This window comes from Lutra lutra, chromosome 16, assembly GCF_902655055.1.
Source record: "Lutra lutra chromosome 16, mLutLut1.2, whole genome shotgun sequence".
Taxonomy (NCBI): Eukaryota; Metazoa; Chordata; class Mammalia; order Carnivora; family Mustelidae; genus Lutra; species Lutra lutra.
This window is the reverse complement of record NC_062293.1, coordinates 24,386,762-24,403,090: the sequence shown is the minus strand read 5'-3', so window position 1 is coordinate 24,403,090 and position 16,329 is coordinate 24,386,762. Positions and strand designations below refer to the sequence as shown.

The 16,329-nt window shown below is 55.8% G+C and overlaps 3 protein-coding genes and 1 long non-coding RNA gene across 6 annotated transcripts in view; 3 read left to right on the top strand and 1 right to left on the bottom strand.

Moving 5' to 3' along the window:
• The first annotated feature begins 1,030 nt into the window (after positions 1–1,030).
• Positions 1,031–4,724, top strand: HOXB7 (homeobox B7). Its single transcript, XM_047708895.1, has 2 exons — positions 1,031–1,705; positions 3,857–4,724. The coding sequence occupies exons 1-2, from the start codon at positions 1,306–1,308 to the stop codon at positions 4,108–4,110; spliced, it is 654 nt and encodes a 217-aa protein (XP_047564851.1). The 5' UTR covers positions 1,031–1,305; the 3' UTR covers positions 4,111–4,724.
• Positions 4,725–5,569: 845 nt separating this feature from the next.
• Positions 5,570–6,838, bottom strand: LOC125088163 (uncharacterized). Its single transcript, XR_007123594.1, has 2 exons — positions 6,762–6,838; positions 5,570–5,818 (listed from the first exon to the last, which is right to left on the bottom strand). It is a non-coding gene; the product is annotated as an uncharacterized LOC125088163 (long non-coding RNA).
• A 499-nt stretch (positions 6,839–7,337) lies between these two features.
• Positions 7,338–16,223, top strand: HOXB6 (homeobox B6). Of its 3 annotated transcripts, none has more exons than XM_047709255.1 (3): positions 7,338–7,510; positions 13,925–14,292; positions 15,322–16,223. In XM_047709255.1, exons 1-3 carry the CDS (start codon positions 7,338–7,340, stop codon positions 15,579–15,581), a joined length of 801 nt encoding a protein of 266 aa, XP_047565211.1. In that variant the 3' UTR covers positions 15,582–16,223. The 3 variants fall into 3 exon arrangements, with proteins under 3 accessions (XP_047565211.1, XP_047565212.1, XP_047565213.1); XM_047709256.1 differs by having other exon boundaries at positions 7,376–7,510; positions 13,768–14,292; XM_047709257.1 differs by having other exon boundaries at positions 7,379–7,510; positions 13,800–14,292.
• Positions 7,388–16,329, top strand: part of HOXB3 (homeobox B3) — a 56,417-nt gene continuing 47,475 nt past the window's right edge. The window contains exon 1 of the mRNA XM_047709246.1: positions 7,388–7,510. The gene's annotated coding sequence lies outside the window, so the exon portion shown is untranslated. The remainder of the gene's footprint in view (positions 7,511–16,329) is intronic.

The following is a 16,329-nucleotide window of genomic DNA, read 5'->3' as shown; positions in this document are numbered from 1 at the left end:
GCAGCCCAGAGGAGGGGGCGGGGGCTGGAGGCAGGTGGTGCGAGTCCCTTGGCCCAGGGGCGCAGGGGGTGAGGGAGGCGGCTGCGCCTGATTGGAGGAGAGAGAACGGGGGAGGGGAGCCCAGAGAAACCCCCTCCCTTCGCGTTGCGAGGCTGCGGGCGCGAGACCTAGGCGCCGAGGCCACGCCGGAGAGATGCGCCCGGGCTGGCGGCTGTATCCCCCCTCCACCTCCCCCTTTGTTTCTGTGGGCCCTTTCCTGTCTGTGCCTATGTGGGGGTGAGTGGACACAAGTGGAGTGCAGGGCCGCTGAACAAGCTTATACATTTATTTTTCCCGGATTGGGTGGGTGGGGGGAGCAGGAGGAGAGGAGAGATGCTCTCCCCCGCCTCTCCTTCTCTACGACTTGGCCACCTTCGCCCAGCTCCGAGGTCGTGGCTCGCCGCCTTCCTTCCTTCGCTGCCCCTGCTTCTCCGGCAGCCACGCTCTACTTGAGGCATCCGCCTCCCGGAACCAGGAGAGCAGTATACCCAGGCCGCCTTCCTCCCTTCCTTTCTCTTCCCACCCACCTCACCCCACCCCCTTCCTTTTTTACTTTCAACCCCCCCCCTTTTTTTTTTAAGCCACCAGAAACCGCATCATCCAGAGCCCATGGGCTGGATCCCGCGCCTGTAGGAGCACCCACGAAGCCTCACTCCATTCCTGCCTGTATGTCTGGGGGCACCGAGAGTGAGCAAGGAAGCCGGGCTCACCTCCGCTCCTCACCTCGGGAGGACTGGACCAAGTTCCCCCAAAGGCCCAGCCAGGCCGAACTGGCCCAGATTAATAAAGACGTGACCTGCCCCCACCCACCCACCCAGTTGCGGGCAATCCCTGCATTTGTTTCTCGTTGGGTAACCGGGAGGGGGGGGCGGGGGGTGACAGCACGGATCGCTTGGAGGTTATTTATTTTCCCTGCCACTCAATCCCTTCCTCCCCAAATCTCGCCTGCAAGCTGCCTCCAGCCCAAGGGGGTCGACAGCGGCCCTTGAGCCCCCAGCCCCAATCCACAGGGCTTGGCTTTCCCATTCATTATTGATCATATTTTATAAATCTAACGCCACACAATTTTTTCCACATTACCGGGAGCCGTGGGGAGGCTGCCCGGCCATTGGCGGAGCGGACGTCACGTGGGTGGGGTCACGTGGTCCGGAGAGGAAAAAGGGGGTCCTTTTTGGTGTAAATCTGGACTCTAATTCTGTAATATATCAAGGAATCTCGTAAAACCGACACTAAAACGTCCCTGCCTACAAATCATCCGGCCAAATTATGAGTTCATTGTATTATGCGAATGCTTTATTTTCTAAATATCCAGCCGCAAGTTCGGTTTTCGCTACCGGAGCCTTCCCTGAACAAACTTCTTGCGCGTTTGCTTCCAACCCCCAGCGCCCGGGCTATGGAGCGGGTTCGGGCGCTTCCTTCGCCGCCTCGATGCAGGGCTTGTACCCCGGCGGGGGGGGCATGGCGGGCCAGAGTGCAGCCGGCGTCTACGCGGCCGGCTACGGGCTCGAGCCGAGTTCCTTCAACATGCACTGCGCGCCCTTTGAGCAGAACCTCTCCGGGGTGTGTCCCGGCGACTCCGCCAAGGCGGCGGGCGCCAAGGAGCAGAGGGACTCGGACTTGGCGGCCGAGAGTAACTTCCGGATCTACCCCTGGATGCGAAGCTCAGGTAACGCCGCGCACCGAGCCATCCCGAGCCGCAGTGGCCCGAGCACATTCCCCGGAAGGCGCCCCCTTCCCGGCCAAGTGCTCCTTTCCGCGTCCAGAGCGCTCCCGGTGGGAGGTCGGCCCTGGGGACGCGGCAGCCCCTCCGCCGCAGCCCGGCGCGCCGCCCCCACCCCCATTTTTTTGCTCGGTGCTCTCAGGCTCCTTCTGCTCCCTCGGCGGATCTCTCTCCACCGACGCCGTGGCGCTCCGAGACCCCCGCCTGCCCCCCACCTTTCCTCCTGGCCTTTTAGCTTTAAATATTTATCAGCCGCGCCGGCACGGGCTGGAGACGAGGCCGTTTGTCTTGTGGAGGAAGGCTGGGGTTTGCAGAGAATAGCCATTAGGGTCTCCCCCCTCCCTTCTCCCTTCCCCCGCCGGGGATCTCAGCTCTGGGTGTGTCCCCCAGCCCCAGCTTGAAGGTCTGGGGGAGGAGGCCCGCAGCGCCGAGCAATTCTCCCCTCCCCCTTCTTCCCAGCCAACCCCGCTCCCCCATTATTCCCTTCTGGACAATTAGAGGTGGGCTCTAGAGGCTTGGCGGAAGGAGGGGGGTATGAGAAGAAATGAAGATCCAGCCAGGGACACAGAGCCAGAGAGGCAGGTGGAGAGAGGGGGACTGAGGCCAAGAGAGATGAGGCTCCTGACCCCCCAGTGAACTTGGGAAGGGGGAAGCAGAACTAGAGAAGGGGTCAGAAGCCCCACAGGAGTACAGCTGGCTTCCTCAGGTGCCCTGCCTAGGGCTCCTAAGTGCCCCCTGGAGAACTGGCCAGCAAGTTTGCAGGTATCATTCCAGAAGGGTGACTGTCCTCTTAGGGGAGAGACTAGGACTCCATGGGAGCGCATCATGAGTTAGAGAGTGCAGGCCACTGAGCCAGCTGCTTCAGAAGCCCCAAGAGACCCAGGCTCTGTGGGGTTTTCTGACTAGCTTGAACCAGACATCTTTCTTCTTGCTGCCCTGAGCTCAGGGACCAACTCCAAGGTTCAAAAAGCCCAAGACTGTGGTCCGAGGCTCCCCAGTCCAGTCAGAAGGAGCCCAGCTCTTACACCATCAGTATTGGTGGTCACGGTCCCCATTACCTGCTCCATAATTCAATTGCCTTTCCAGTTGATTTATCAAAGCCCCAATTTTTCTGCTCGTAAACATTTCAGCTTGGCTTTTATCTGACTTGAAATTAGGGGCCCTAGGCTCTCCTCCCATGTCTACTTCCCAGGAGGGCTGGCACCAGCTCCTCCCCCAGTACAGCCTCCCCCAAGGCTCCTCAGGGTTTTGGCCTAACCTGGAAAGCTCACCTCTGCCCTTCAGCCCCCGCTTCCCAGATACTTTATGTTCCACCCCAAACCAGGCTGCTGTCTCTCCTGTGCCTTCCTGGAGGCCCAGAGATTGATTTGGAAAACTGGGTTGTCTGGGCAGGTGGGCAGGCCGGACAGCCTGTCCCTGTCTGAACCTGAGCCACTCACTGGAAAGAGTCATCATAGTGCTCCTGCTCTCTGGCCGATTCCAAGCTCCAAGGAAATCTGCAGATTCTCACTTCCTCCTCATTCCACAGCAGGCTGTGTGTGTGTGTATGTGTGTGTGAGAGAGAGAGAGAGAAAGAGAGAGAGAGAGAGAGAGAGAGAGAGAGAAGGTCTGTGAGCCTCTTTGTTTCCTTTCTTTTTGGGGAAAGCACTGAGGCCAGGCCTAGAGCCCCACTCCAACTGCATGGTTTCCGTGGCCTCTTACCTAAAGATCGTCAGAGTCTGTATCCAAAAGGGGAGTCTTAGGGTGCCTGGTCCCAGGGGTGATGGGAAGATTAGCCTTCCTTCATCCCACATAACACCCTTCAGGTGCAGGGCCTTCAAAAGCTAACCGGTTACATCTTGGGTTCAGGAGCCCTAGTCCGGAAGACTTTCCAGGTGGCCAGTGGGGACGGCTGCCTCAGGAGGCCTCTAGAAAGTCCTGCACATTGAGGGAAGAGGGAAGGCACACGCTGAGGGGTGTGGAAAGTAAGACTTTGGTTTACTGGGGAAATGGGCTCTTCCACCCACTGACCCCAAACCTAAGAGTCTGTGAAGAGGTGGGCAGTCTTGTGGCTTTTCCCACACGCACTGATTATTCTCCTTTAAATACTGTGCGCAGGAACTGACCGAAAGCGCGGCCGCCAGACCTACACGCGCTACCAGACCCTGGAGCTGGAGAAGGAGTTTCACTACAATCGCTACCTGACACGGCGGCGGCGCATCGAGATCGCGCACGCGCTCTGCCTGACCGAGAGACAGATCAAGATCTGGTTCCAGAACCGGCGCATGAAATGGAAAAAGGAGAACAAGACCGCGGGCCCTGGGGCCACCGGCCAGGACAAGGCCGAGGTGGAGGAGGAGGAGGAAGAGTGAGAGCCAGAGAAAGGGCAGAGAGCCAGAAAGGGAGAGAGAGGGCTGAAGCCCAGCTCTGAGAACTGAACCAGGAAACTCAAATTAAATAGGGAGGGGGAAAACTATTTAAATAGTGAAAAGCAGTTTAAAAATTTTTAAGGAGAGACGGTGGAATTTTGGTTTCTTAACACTGAAAAACAAAAACAAACAAAAAAACCACACCATACTACCTATAGAAAAGCCCCGGTGGGTTTGTTTTGTATGCTATGGGAGGAACATCACCTACCTACCTGTTCTCTAGATTTTCTGCCTCCCCTTTTCTATGTCGCTATTGTAAGGTCTTTGTAAAATCTCGCTGTTTTGTAAGCCTCTTTCTTTGATGCTGTCTTTGTGCTCTGTGGGTCTGGACTAAGGTGTGTGGTTCCCTGTCCTCCTGAGCCCCCCCCCCCCACCTTACCAGTAGCAGCACGGAAGGGGCCTTAGGGAGCCCCATGGACCCACCGGACTAGCTCAAGTGTCCCCTCTGTGCCCCTGGCCTACCCGATGCTCCTTGCTTCCGCCAGCCCCTGTGATCCCCTTTACATTGTATGTGTACCTGAAGGATGGAGAAATAAAAAACACAATTTAAAAATGAACAGACCTATTTTCTGTGTTTCCCTAAAGCTGGGGCGGGGGCTCTGGGTGAGCCAAGCATCCCAGAGCCCCTTGGCTCCAACTTCTGCTGCTAGTCATTTCGTTCTGTGCTGGGGTCTGCCCTTTTCCCCAGTGCTCCTGGCTCTGGGGGCTGCCCAGAGTGAACCCCCATAGGACACACATAACCTCCCTTTACATTCTTTTACACATACTGACATACACAAATGCACAAATCACACCTATTTACAGGCTGACATCACACGTAAGTAAATCTATATACATTGTCACCTACAGTCACCAACAAACACCTCATATTCATATGTCCATAAATAAACATACAGGCATTCATTCACCCATCCCAGCTGTACACTGGAATGCATGCATTCATGTTCACACACACTCACAAGTAAACACACATTCACACTCACAGAGACATTTATACATACCAGTGTACATTCACACATCGGCTTATAAACACAGATTCACATTTGCCCCCAAGTAAACACATCCCTGAGCCCACAGGCTCAGTAACACACCCATTCACAAAACAAAACCCCCACCGTTTGCAAACTCTGCCTTATCCAGGCCTTCAAACCAGGCTGCGGTTTGGTGGTGCGGCTGGGGCACAAAACGCAGCTGAAATCCACAGTGTTAGGCCCACAGGAAGGAAGAGAGGAAGGAAAGGGAAGGTGAGCACCCGGATCCACTCCCGCTTCTTGGGCGGCTTTGGGCAGAAGCCAGGCCGGCGAGCAGGCGCTCCCCAGCCGGTCCAAAGAGGCCTCCAACACGAGGGCGCTCCCGGCTTCCGCTTTCTCGGCAAGCATTTTCCGCAAGACCTACTCGGTTATTTTATTTCAACTTATTTTACTTCCATTTATCTCATTCTAAATTAACACAGCGATCCAAATAAAAATTTTGAATTGTGGGGGAGGAGTGGATGATCCCTGAGAACGGGATCCCGAGCGGGGCAAGGTTACCCGGCTAGTGTGGCCGCATCCCCGGCCGTTCTGAGCCCGGCCGCGCCCGGCGCCAAGTTCCGCCGGCTTCCTCCGCGCCTTGCTGCCCGCGGTCCGCGCTGCCGGCGACTTGGAATCTTCTCCAGAGTGCAGAGAAAGAGAGAAAAGAAAGAAAACATTTTTGGGGGGATGTTATTTCGTTTCCTGCATTTGGGCGCTGGCAGCTCAATTCAAAAATACAGGAATATTTCAGGGGACCTGGGAAACACGGGGTGAATTTTGTTTGGTGGTGGTGGTGGTTTGTTTTGTTTTGTTTTGTTTTTTTCCTCCAAAACACCCCTTGATTGAGGAACATAAACCTGGAGGACAGCACCTACGCACCTAGACCTGTGGAGCTGATGTTTAGAATTTATTCGATTATAAACCTTGGATTATTTAAATGCAAAGAACAGGTTTGGGGACAGAAAGGGGGAAGCAGGTTGAAATGGAACCAGGTTTTAGAAGAATCTCTTTAATTTGAATTTGTAAGTAAAAGTCCCCTGAACCTGCAGTTTCCCCCATTAATGACCGCAAAACCCCGAGGAGAGCATATGGAGCTGTCACTGGGAACCTGGGTATGTGGGCATTTGGGCAGGAGAAGCAGGGATCCAGCCTCACCCTCTTACAATTTCTGGGGAGCAGAGGCAAGAACCTTGGCCTCTCTCAGGGCTGCCTTTCTTCTCCCGGCAAAAAACAGGCCCTAGGAGATCTAGGGCCCCCACACCCGCAATGCTACAAGCCTCACAGATGGGGGTCCCGCCATCTAGAGGACTGAGAATGAGGGGGGCACTCAGAGAGGGAGAGGGGGCACCGAAGCCTTCATTTTGCTCTGATGCAAGTGACAATTTTGGATACCCGCCATTACTCCCGACTCACCCCAAAACTGTATTAAAATAGCCCCTGTGTGGAGGATTTGGGATGAATTCTTACTAGAAGAGGGGGGGGGCAGAGCTCCTGCGAGAATAGGGAGGTTCTGGAAAGAATCCCCTTCCCAGATGGACCCTTGTGGCTCCTCCGCCTGATTCCCTGCACCCCAAATCTCACCCTTTCTCAGACAGGGGTTTCCCCAAATAGCGAGAAGGAGAAGAAAAGAAGATGGCGACTGAGAAAAGGGTTGCTGGTGGAGCAGCCATGAAGAAATGCAATAAATTCCTTGTTGTTTTATGAAAATTTACAACTTTGTGATAGAAGTTTATGAGTGGTTGAATCCAGCGATTGGCCGGCGCCGGTCATGTGGCCGGGCGATCGTGAACATGAACTTTTTATCATTTCCCTGGTGGTTATAATGCAGCATTCTTTTGGACACCACACCTAGGTCGGAGCACTGTCGTCCTTCAGGGCTCCAGCCTCTTGATATTTTTATACTTCAGTATCAGCTCGATAAAGCAAAAGAGAGAGAGGAAGAGAGAGGGAGAAGAAAGGAGAGGGAGAGGGAGAGAGAGAGAGAGAGAGAAGGAGGAGTGGGAATTACACAAAAGAGAGAACCAAAAATAATTTTTAATTTCTAAGTTGATTTGCTTGCTGAGCTGGGATTTTAGTCATCATGGAGGGTAAATGGACAATCTGCCCAGGACTGCAGGCTGATACCATTTTTCAAAGCCAGAACTTACTCCATTTTCTATGCAAATATCAGAAAAGCGAAATACCCTCTCTCCCAAGTCAGAGAAGGGGAAGCGACGGCTCTCAGGTTGGGACAATATTATCTGGAAGATGAAGAAGAAACAGAACGCTTTCCGCCCCCTTTCCTCCTCACCTCTTTCAATCGGAGGGAAGAAATCCCAAGGTCTACAAAGGTAAGAGAGATTCTACAATTCTCTTCTTATTCTTTTGCACCGATTTTGTAGGGGGTGGGGCTTAGGTTTGTCTCCCTCTCACCCCCACCCCAAGACGGGGCTGAACCCCACCTCTGGGTGCTGCAGGGAGAGGATTCCCAGGAAATTCGGGGGCGAGAGAGAGGGGGTGGCTGCTTCCTGGAGGGGGAGCCAAGGCAGGGAAGATGGGAGGAGGAACTGAAAGGGGCCACGGAGGCGAGCTCTGAGACGCCTTTTTAAGCTGGGAGAGGAGGCTCAAGTGAGGGGGTTCGAAAGAGAGGATGGGGTGTCTGGGCTGCAGGGCGCCCCAGAAGCCGGTTACTACGACCTCTGTGGGTGTGCGCCCCCTCCCCCTCTCACCCTCCCTCCCTTGTTCCGGCCTCCCCCAGTTGCCCCCCGCGCAGTTCTCTTGCCCAGCGTGGGTATCGGCGGTTTCCCGTCCGCATTGGCACAAGGGGCGGTGGCGCTGAGGGACGTCGTGGTCTCTGGAGGGCCTGGAGTCTCCGCGGAGGCCCGAGAGGGCGAGGAGGCGGCGGCTAGAGGGACAAGAGAGAGAACAATTCACAGAGAAATGCTCATTATCTCCCTTCGGAGACGTTTCTGAAATTAAAGGGCCGTGGGTGGAGGCACCCAAATGGAGGGAGACCCCCCTCCCCCCAGGAAGCCAGCCGGAGAATGCCCAGGTCTCTCGCCACTCCTGCAGGAGGGAGCCTTGCTCTGCAAGGAGACAGTTTTGTGGTTTTTTAATGCGGTAGGTTACAGCGTGTTGGTTTCTGTGCAATATTGATTCTATTACTTGTGTTTTATTGGTATGGGCGTGTGGATTTCGGTGGAGAAAATTGCCATGTGTGTGTCTGGAGTGGGAACATTTCAAACTTTCCTGGAACCAAACGTGTTGATTGTGGAGAAGCTGTTGAGCGTGTTGTGGTGTTTTAAGCTTGTAAACAAAAACAAACAAACAAACAAACAAAAAACAAAACAAAACAAAAAAAAAAAAGAGAGAGAGAGAGAGATGGGGGAGAGAAGAAAATAGAAGGAGAACCCAGTTAGGGAACCTGATGGTGTCCGGACCGGAGAGCTGTCTGGCTCTGAGCTGGGACAGCTAGCTAGTCCTGTCCCTCAGACGCCTGATTTCATTCTCCAGCCAGGCCTCCTGGAAGTGAGGAGGGGGGAGAAGAACTGCTGGGCGGGAGACTGAAATTCCTAAAGTAGCTGGTGGGGTGGAAGAAGGGGAAAGAACCTAAAAACCGAGAGAGAGGGCCCTTCTGGGGAAGCTGCCAGCGGAGAGATAAGCGGCTTTGGGCATGGAAGGCGGGAGAGACGGTGATTCACTTTGGTTTGCACAAATAGGTGATTGCTTTTCTCTTTTTGAAGACCAAAGGCAGAGCATTCAGCCTCGGGCCTCCGGTTGCCCAGGGATTGCAGGGGATGGGGATGGGTAGGGGGAATATTGGCTCTCTCAAGCCTGGGCTGGGAAGAGAGGGGTGCAGGCCACTTGTGGCGCAGGAAGGGGGCCCTTGGAGGCGCAGATAGATACCCAGGAAGCAGGACGGGGCTGGGTGCCTGCGGGGACCCCTGGGCTGCGCTGCGAGAGAAGTTCTCGGCCAGCACCCACGGCACTCGGGGCCTATTCTCAAAGGAAAAATTCCCCAAACCCATCCAGACTAAAGGTCTTTTTCTCCTGTAGTCTTGGCGGGGTATAAATCATCCCTTAGACAGTTTGCTCTGACCCAAATTATGCGGTTTGCTGCCATCTACCGTCCGTTCGGAGACATGCGGCTTCGGCGCCGCGAGCCCGGCGACACCTCCTGAACCGTGCCCGACGCCTGGAGCCCCCGCTGCTCAGGTTCGGCGGGTTTCGGGGGACCCAGATTGTTGCTTTCCGCTGGATCTTGGTACCCGCCCGTCCGCGTGTGGAATAGGGAACAAGTGTGCCCTCGCCCGCCCCATCCCAGCTCCAAACCCAGCAGCTGGCTGGGAAAGCGGCTCTTTCTAGGTCATATTTAAAAAGGACTGATACTGCATCCCGCGGGCAGGGGGCCCTGAACCCAAGGGTCAGGGGATCAGAGTCGCGAGCCCTCACCCGCCTGCTCAAGAGGGGATCATCCAGGCCGCTCGGGAGATGCGAGGCCAAGGCTGTTCAAGGTTTATTTGGTTTTCTTTTCGGCCAAGGGAGGGGGCCAGCGGGGGAGGCGCCGGCCCCCGCAGTTCCACTCCGCTGTCAAAAGACAAACCCGGGTCTGTGTTCTCCCGGTTGGCTGGTGGGTCTTGCCAGTTGCTTGGCCGGTGAGTCCCTGGTGAAGGAATTGAGACGAAATTTTCTGGGAACTGTTGGTGTCTGCAAGTGAGTGTGGGTCCCCTCCCCCATTCTCGATCGTTTCAAGCGAAATCGACACAAATATGCTTTGGGGGAAAAAAAAACTGGGCGTGGGAGTGGGGATCAATCATTAAGGAACTAAACCATTGTGATTTCCGATCCTGCCAGACCCCTCACACCCGCTTAACCCAATCGCTTTCCCAGAAGGGGGTGGCGAGGGCCGGGTACGCGCCTCTGCTGCAGCATTTGAATATTGGCCCCTGTCTCACGGGTTACTGATTAGCTCCGGCTTTCAAGCCACAGGAGGAAGCTCTGGCTGCTCCTTTCGAGGTGCTGTGGCCCCAGTTCCTGGGCGGCGGCTCCAGGAAATTGCCTGCGGTGCCAGGCAGGCCGAGGTGTTACTAGGGTCTGGCCCGGAGCTAAAGGAGCTGCCGAGGTCTAGGGGGCCAGGTGGTGCTGGGGGGCAAACCCGGCGGCTGCTGTCCCCGCATCTATGGCGCCTCCAGAGCTTGGACTACGGGAGCTGCCCTTTCAGTTTTCTGGCAGCAAGAGTGACTTTCCGTGGCCAGAAGGCCCCGCCCAGTGCGGAGGCCCCCAGGGAGCCGCTGGAAAGTCTTGGGCCCTTCTTTCTTGTGGGCAGCCGGAAGAACAGGTAGGGAGGGAAGGCGGCTGGTACAGGGGGGTTGAAACACTTCGGGTCTTAGGTACCCTTAGGTACCGGGTGGACCTGGTTAGGGAGAAGGCGGAGGGAGCCCTGCACCACCGCCAATCCCCCCCCCCAACCAAGATCAGAGACGAAGATGTTCATTTGCATAATGGAAATGAGGTCTTTGTACCGCGCCTTGGTCAAGCCAATTTTAAGGCAATATCCCATGTAAACCGCTCCCAAAGGTTGAGAACTCCCCCTGGGAACATTTATGTTCCCCAGATTCAGAGAATCACACTGTCTAGGGGAAGAATTGGGTTGAGATGTCTTAATTTGCTCCACCCCAGCCGGAACTGGGAGTGGGTTGGGGCAAGATGCTCACAGCCCGGTGACCTAAAGGTTGGGGGGGGGGGGCATCTGTGTAGCTGAGAGGGAATGGGAAGCCTGGACAGTGTCTCAATCCCCTCTCTCCTCCATACCCATCAAGGCAAAACACCTCTCTGAGGTTACCAGTACAGGAGAATTTTGCTCGCGAGCTGAACACAACTTGGATATTTCCCTGGGAGATGAAAATGCGTGCGCGTCCACGGGAGCTCAGATTCACAGCACAGAAAATCACCATTATAAATTCTGCCTGTGCAGTTTCTGTGCAGTCCTTCTGTTGTGTCCTTCAGACTTGGTACACATTTATATCCACCTTTCTACATACACACTTCTTCAGCGAGGCTGGGAGAGACACCCCAGACTGGCAGACAGCTGTGCCTGCTGGGTATTTACATATTCCCCCCGTGGAGACAGACAGACAGACGGTGGTGGACCGAACCACAGACAAATTCGTAGAGATCTGGCTCCAGAAACCAGGCGGCCTCTGGCCGGGCCCTGCCCGTCGTCTGCTCTTTCTCCCAAACAAACGGATCAGACGAATAAACGCTCATAAATACCTCTGGGCTTAGATAAGAGCGATGAGGCGCTATTTCCTTTCATGCTGGACTCCAGGCGCCCAGGCCCTGCCTTTGCGGCTCCATCTTACGACAGGCAACCTGCGGAGGTGAGGTTAATTTGGGTCTGTGACTCTAAGGATAATGCAGTTATTTTTGTGCTTCTATCACAGGGAAGTCTCCCTCCCTTATGGCATCCTACTTAGTCCAGACTCTGCAGCAAAGCCCACACTGTCCAGTTCTAGGAGGGGACACTGTGGCCAGGGAGGAGGGAGGACAGAGGTGGTCCAAGGCCCAGCCCCAGTGGCAGGACTGAGGTAGGGTGCATACCGGCACTCTGCTGACCTTGCTCTCCCAGACCAGATGCTCCCCAATCGCAGCTAGACTGGGGTACTAAAGATTCTTCATCATTAGGAGGCTCCAGTTTTCTTAAATCTTGATAACTACCCTCCCCCCAGAGTTTGGCTGGGAAGTTGTTGGTGGGACATGCAGGCATTGCCACTCAGCCATGAAGTAGTATAGCCTAGAAGTTGTCCTGAGTTCAGGGAGCCTTGTAGGCCATTTGCAACCAACTACGTCCCTGCCCTTGGTCACCATCTCGGCCCTCTACCACTTTCCCTAGTGTCTTATGCCATCTGCAGTGGACAAATCTGGCCCACAAAAAGGAGCCCAAAGAACAAGGCAGAGGAGAGTCAGCCTGGCCCCTTTATCATCAGATTTTTGTCACACATCCTGGCTCGTTCCAGAACCCAGGTCTGAAGGTTAAGGTTTTCACCCTTTACTGCCTAGCCTCCACGTGCATAGTTAGAATGTTGAACACACATTGTGCTTCAGTCTTCCAGCCTGGCTTCGGTGCTCATTTTCCTTAGATGAGAGGAGAGAGAGAGAGAGAGAGAGAGAGAAATGAATGGAGATGAGCACTCTTTCTCACACCCAAGCTTGTGCAGCAGCAGAGCTGATGATCCAAATATGAGACACGGGAGGGACTGGAGAGATGCTGAGAGACAGACAGAAGGGTGGTGAGCATCTGGAGAGGGGATTCGGGCTGATAGTTGTAAGCTGCCTGCTGGGTCCCCAGGAGGATATGGACACCTCTCCCTCCTTAGAAAACTAAACCCAAACTACGTCTTGGGAAAGAGTTAATTTTAGAAAGAACTGCCGGCTTCTGGAGGGACCTGGAAAAGGAGCAAGGACCCCTCTCTTTCCGGGTTGTCTTGGATTGCCTCAGATATCAGGAGGGTTTAAGGACCCGGAATTGGAGGAGGAACAATTTCTTCCCTGTGCTCAGACGTACTGAGACATCTTTGATTCCTCACACTCTGTAGCCCAGGATATTATAATAATTTGGGGGGGGGTAGAAGGTGGGGATTTGCAGTCAGGATAGGGATCAGATAACCTAGGTGGGGGATGCCCCTCACTCCTCCTCTCCCTATCCCTCAATCGAAGATAACTCTAGTCCCTTTCCTTAGTGCCCCTTCCCATGCCAAGAGCAAGCAGCACTTGCCCGAAACAGGCAGGATGTCTTGGGCAGCAGAGGCAGCAGCAGTAGCCTTCCAAGAAGCTCCTAGACTAGGCTAACCTGGCCAGAGCCAGAGGGACAAGCTTGGGCTTAGACCCTCCTCCCATTTCGCAGCCTTCTGGGTCCTCTGGGCAGCAGGCTCTGGCCTGCCCTTCAGACCAGAAGAGCTGAGGAGAAACAGGGATAATAAATCCAGGCTTGGAGGAGGCAGGATAGACCTGAGAAATAGGAAAAACCAGTTTTCAAAACCTGGGGAGGGGAGTGTTTCTTCTTCTTTGCCTCTCCTTCTGAAAACGATGCTAAATAGTGAACTCTTCTCTTCTTCTACCGACACAAAACCCTAGAAACAAACCTTTTCTTTTAGTTCTCTCCTCACCACTGGGAGAAGGACATTTACGCACCCTTCCCTTGGGGGAAGGGGGCTCGAGCAACGCAGGGGTTAACTTTTCTGAAAACACAATTAACTTTTTCCAATCCTACGTGGGGAGGGGAGGGATATATTTATTTAATCACTGGAGGATGGGGTGGTCTCCATCCAAATGCTCCCTCCTCCCTGAAAGGCACAGACGCCTCTTTCGCAGATCTACGTAGGTGGAACAGGACGCGTTGTGTTGTGGGGGGGGGGGAGAGCGAGAGAAAGGAGAAGGAGAAGAAGGAGGGGAAAAAAAAAGGTTGATAGGTTTGTGCGCGGGTCCCTCGCGCGGGCTGCGCTCCTCCTGGGTGCTATTTGACAATTCCTGCCTCTGCCATTGGTCAGTGTTGGATCAGATGGTTGTATTTCCTTCTGGCCCTCACTGGCACCTCGCCATCCCCCCTCAGCTAAAACCCAATCTCAGATATACTACTAATAGGCGCGGCGCTCGGACTATAAAACACAACAAATCATAAACCCGGCGGAGCAGCAGCGGCCGAGCGCGCCTCCCCTCCCAATGAGTTCCTATTTCGTGAACTCCACCTTCCCCGTCACTCTGGCCAGCGGGCAGGAGTCTTTCCTGGGGCAGCTACCGCTCTACTCGTCCGGCTATGCGGACCCGCTGAGGCACTACCCCGCGCCCTACGGGCCGGGGCCCGGCCAGGACAAGGGCTTTGCGGCTTCCTCCTACTACCCGCCCGCCGGCGGCGGCTACGGCCGAGCGGCGCCCTGCGACTACGGGCCGGCGCCGGCCTTCTACCGCGAGAAGGAGTCGGCCTGCGCGCTCTCGGGCGCCGAAGAGCCGCCCCGGTTCCACCCCGAGCCGCGGAAGTCCGACTGTGCGCAGGACAAGAGCGTGTTCGGCGAGGCCGAGGAGCAGAAGTGCTCCACCCCGGTCTACCCGTGGATGCAGCGGATGAATTCGTGCAACAGTGAGTGAGCCCTCCCGCGGCCGCCCCGACCCCCGCGGGCCCCCCCACCCGGGGACAGAAAGAGCGCCCCCCTCCACTCCCCGGGGTGCCGGGTGGGCATCTCAGTTAGGAGCTAAGGGAAGACTGGGCGCCCGCCCCGAGGTGTCCCTCTCTGTCCTCTCGCCGTCAGGAGTTACAAAGTTTGCAAAGTCCCAGCTACACTGGGAGCCAGGGGGAGCGAGTGGGCTCTCCCGGAGCGACGCGCCAGAGCCCTATTCCGGGGCAGGGGTGGGGGCAGGGGCCGCAGCCACTGGCGTGGCTTTCCACCCCCACCCCCCCCCGTGCCCCCAGCCTCGGTCGGGTCCCCACCCGAAGACGGTTCCATTAAGAACGGTGTGCGTCATGGGAAGGGGGGCGGCCTGACGCTGGCGAGGGAGAGTTGAGCCGTCCCGGACTGTGTTTCCCTGGGGGTTCGGGGCTGGGGAAAGAGGAGTCACCAGGAAAGGGGTGGTAGTCAGAAGAAGGAGGGAAGAAAGGGAGAGGCAGCTGGCCGAGGGGGAGAGAGGGGGAAGCAGGCGCCTGGGTCTCGGGTTGGATTATTTGTCGGCCTTAAGTCCCAAATTGATGTCCATTAGCGGGGCACGAAAGTGAGGAGCCGTTAATGCCGACTCTGGATCGATCCACGTCATTACGGATTAAGGGCTGGAATCTATCACGGGGTGGTGGGGGAGCCAGATAGATGGAAAGAAAAGATAAGGCCAGGAAGAGACACACCTGGCCAGTGCTTCCCCAGCCCCTCCCCCTAGGCTCAGGTGGGATTTTAAACTCTCCTCCCATCCCCCCACCAAGAGTCTAGACCAGAGGCACAGGCCTGGGAGACCCTGAGGGAATCTGGAGGGGGCGCTGGAGGAGTGAGGATGCGGGGAGGCAGGGAACTGGAAGAGTGGAGGGCATCCCGGGACAGGCTAGAGTCCCTGTTTGAGGGTCGAGTGGGGGAGGGGTTCTGGCCCTGGTGACCCCAGGCCTCAGCATCTTCTCTCTGCGTAACAGGTTCCTCCTTTGGGCCCAGTGGCCGGCGCGGCCGCCAGACCTACACGCGCTACCAGACCCTGGAGCTGGAGAAGGAGTTTCACTACAATCGCTACCTGACACGGCGGCGACGCATCGAGATTGCGCACGCCCTGTGCCTGACCGAGAGGCAGATCAAGATCTGGTTCCAGAACCGGCGCATGAAGTGGAAAAAGGAGAGCAAACTGCTCAGCGCATCTCAGCTCAGTGCTGAGGAGGAGGAAGAGAAGCCAGCCGAGTGAAGGCGCTGGAAAGGGAGGGGGGACGCGAAGGGAGCGGCCTGTGGGGAGCCGAGGGCATCAGAGAGCCCTGAGAAGGCTCTGCGGGCGGGGAGCCCCGGGGGACCTGCTCTCTAGCACCCGACAGGCGGGGCCCAGCGCTCTCCTGGATGCCCCCGCCCGCAGAGCTCTCACTGGGTGCTGGGAGGCCTTGTCGCCTGAGCCCACCTAGCACCCGGGAGCGCCCCCTCCATCCCTGCGGACCCGCTTCAGCCCCATCATGCTCCCCTGTGAGAACTGAGGACCAGACTCACTTGATGTTTCCTGGAAGCAAAGCAAAATGCTCTTGTCCGTGTCGCGTCTCATTTCGTCCATGTTCCCTGTGCACGGTTCAATGGTAGATTCGCAGCCCCCTCAGCGGGGGGCCTCGAAGACTCCCTGACCCCAGACCTCTGTCCCACCCCCTCCCTAAAGCCACTGGAAGGAGCACATACTACCTAGAAGTAAGAAGAGGAGCCTCAGAAGAAAACAAAGTTCTATTTTATTAATTTTCTATGTGTTGTGTTTGTAGTCTTGTCTTAGCTCTGGACGTGAAATACTTCGGTAATAATATTAATATTATTAATAATGATGATGATAATAATAATAATAAAGATGTAAAAACTCGCCGCTCAGTCACCTCTGCTCCTCCCCTGCCACTCCCCCACCCTGGAGGCCACCCTGGTGTCCCAGAGCCGGAAACTCCGCAGCAAAGGCAGGAGCCCTGGTCGGC

Coding starts and splice junctions, on each gene's coding strand:
- HOXB7 (XM_047708895.1), top strand. CDS start 1,306: ATGAGTTCATTGTATTATGCGAATGCTTTATTTTCTAAATATCCAGCC. Junction 1,706..3,856: donor CCCCTGGATGCGAAGCTCAG/GTAACGCCGCGC, acceptor TACTGTGCGCAG/GAACTGACCGAAAGCGCGGC.
- HOXB6 (XM_047709255.1), top strand. CDS start 7,338: ATGCAAATATCAGAAAAGCGAAATACCCTCTCTCCCAAGTCAGAGAAG. Junction 7,511..13,924: donor AAATCCCAAGGTCTACAAAG/GTAAGAGAGATT, acceptor CACTCTGGCCAG/CGGGCAGGAGTCTTTCCTGG. Junction 14,293..15,321: donor GCGGATGAATTCGTGCAACA/GTGAGTGAGCCC, acceptor TCTGCGTAACAG/GTTCCTCCTTTGGGCCCAGT.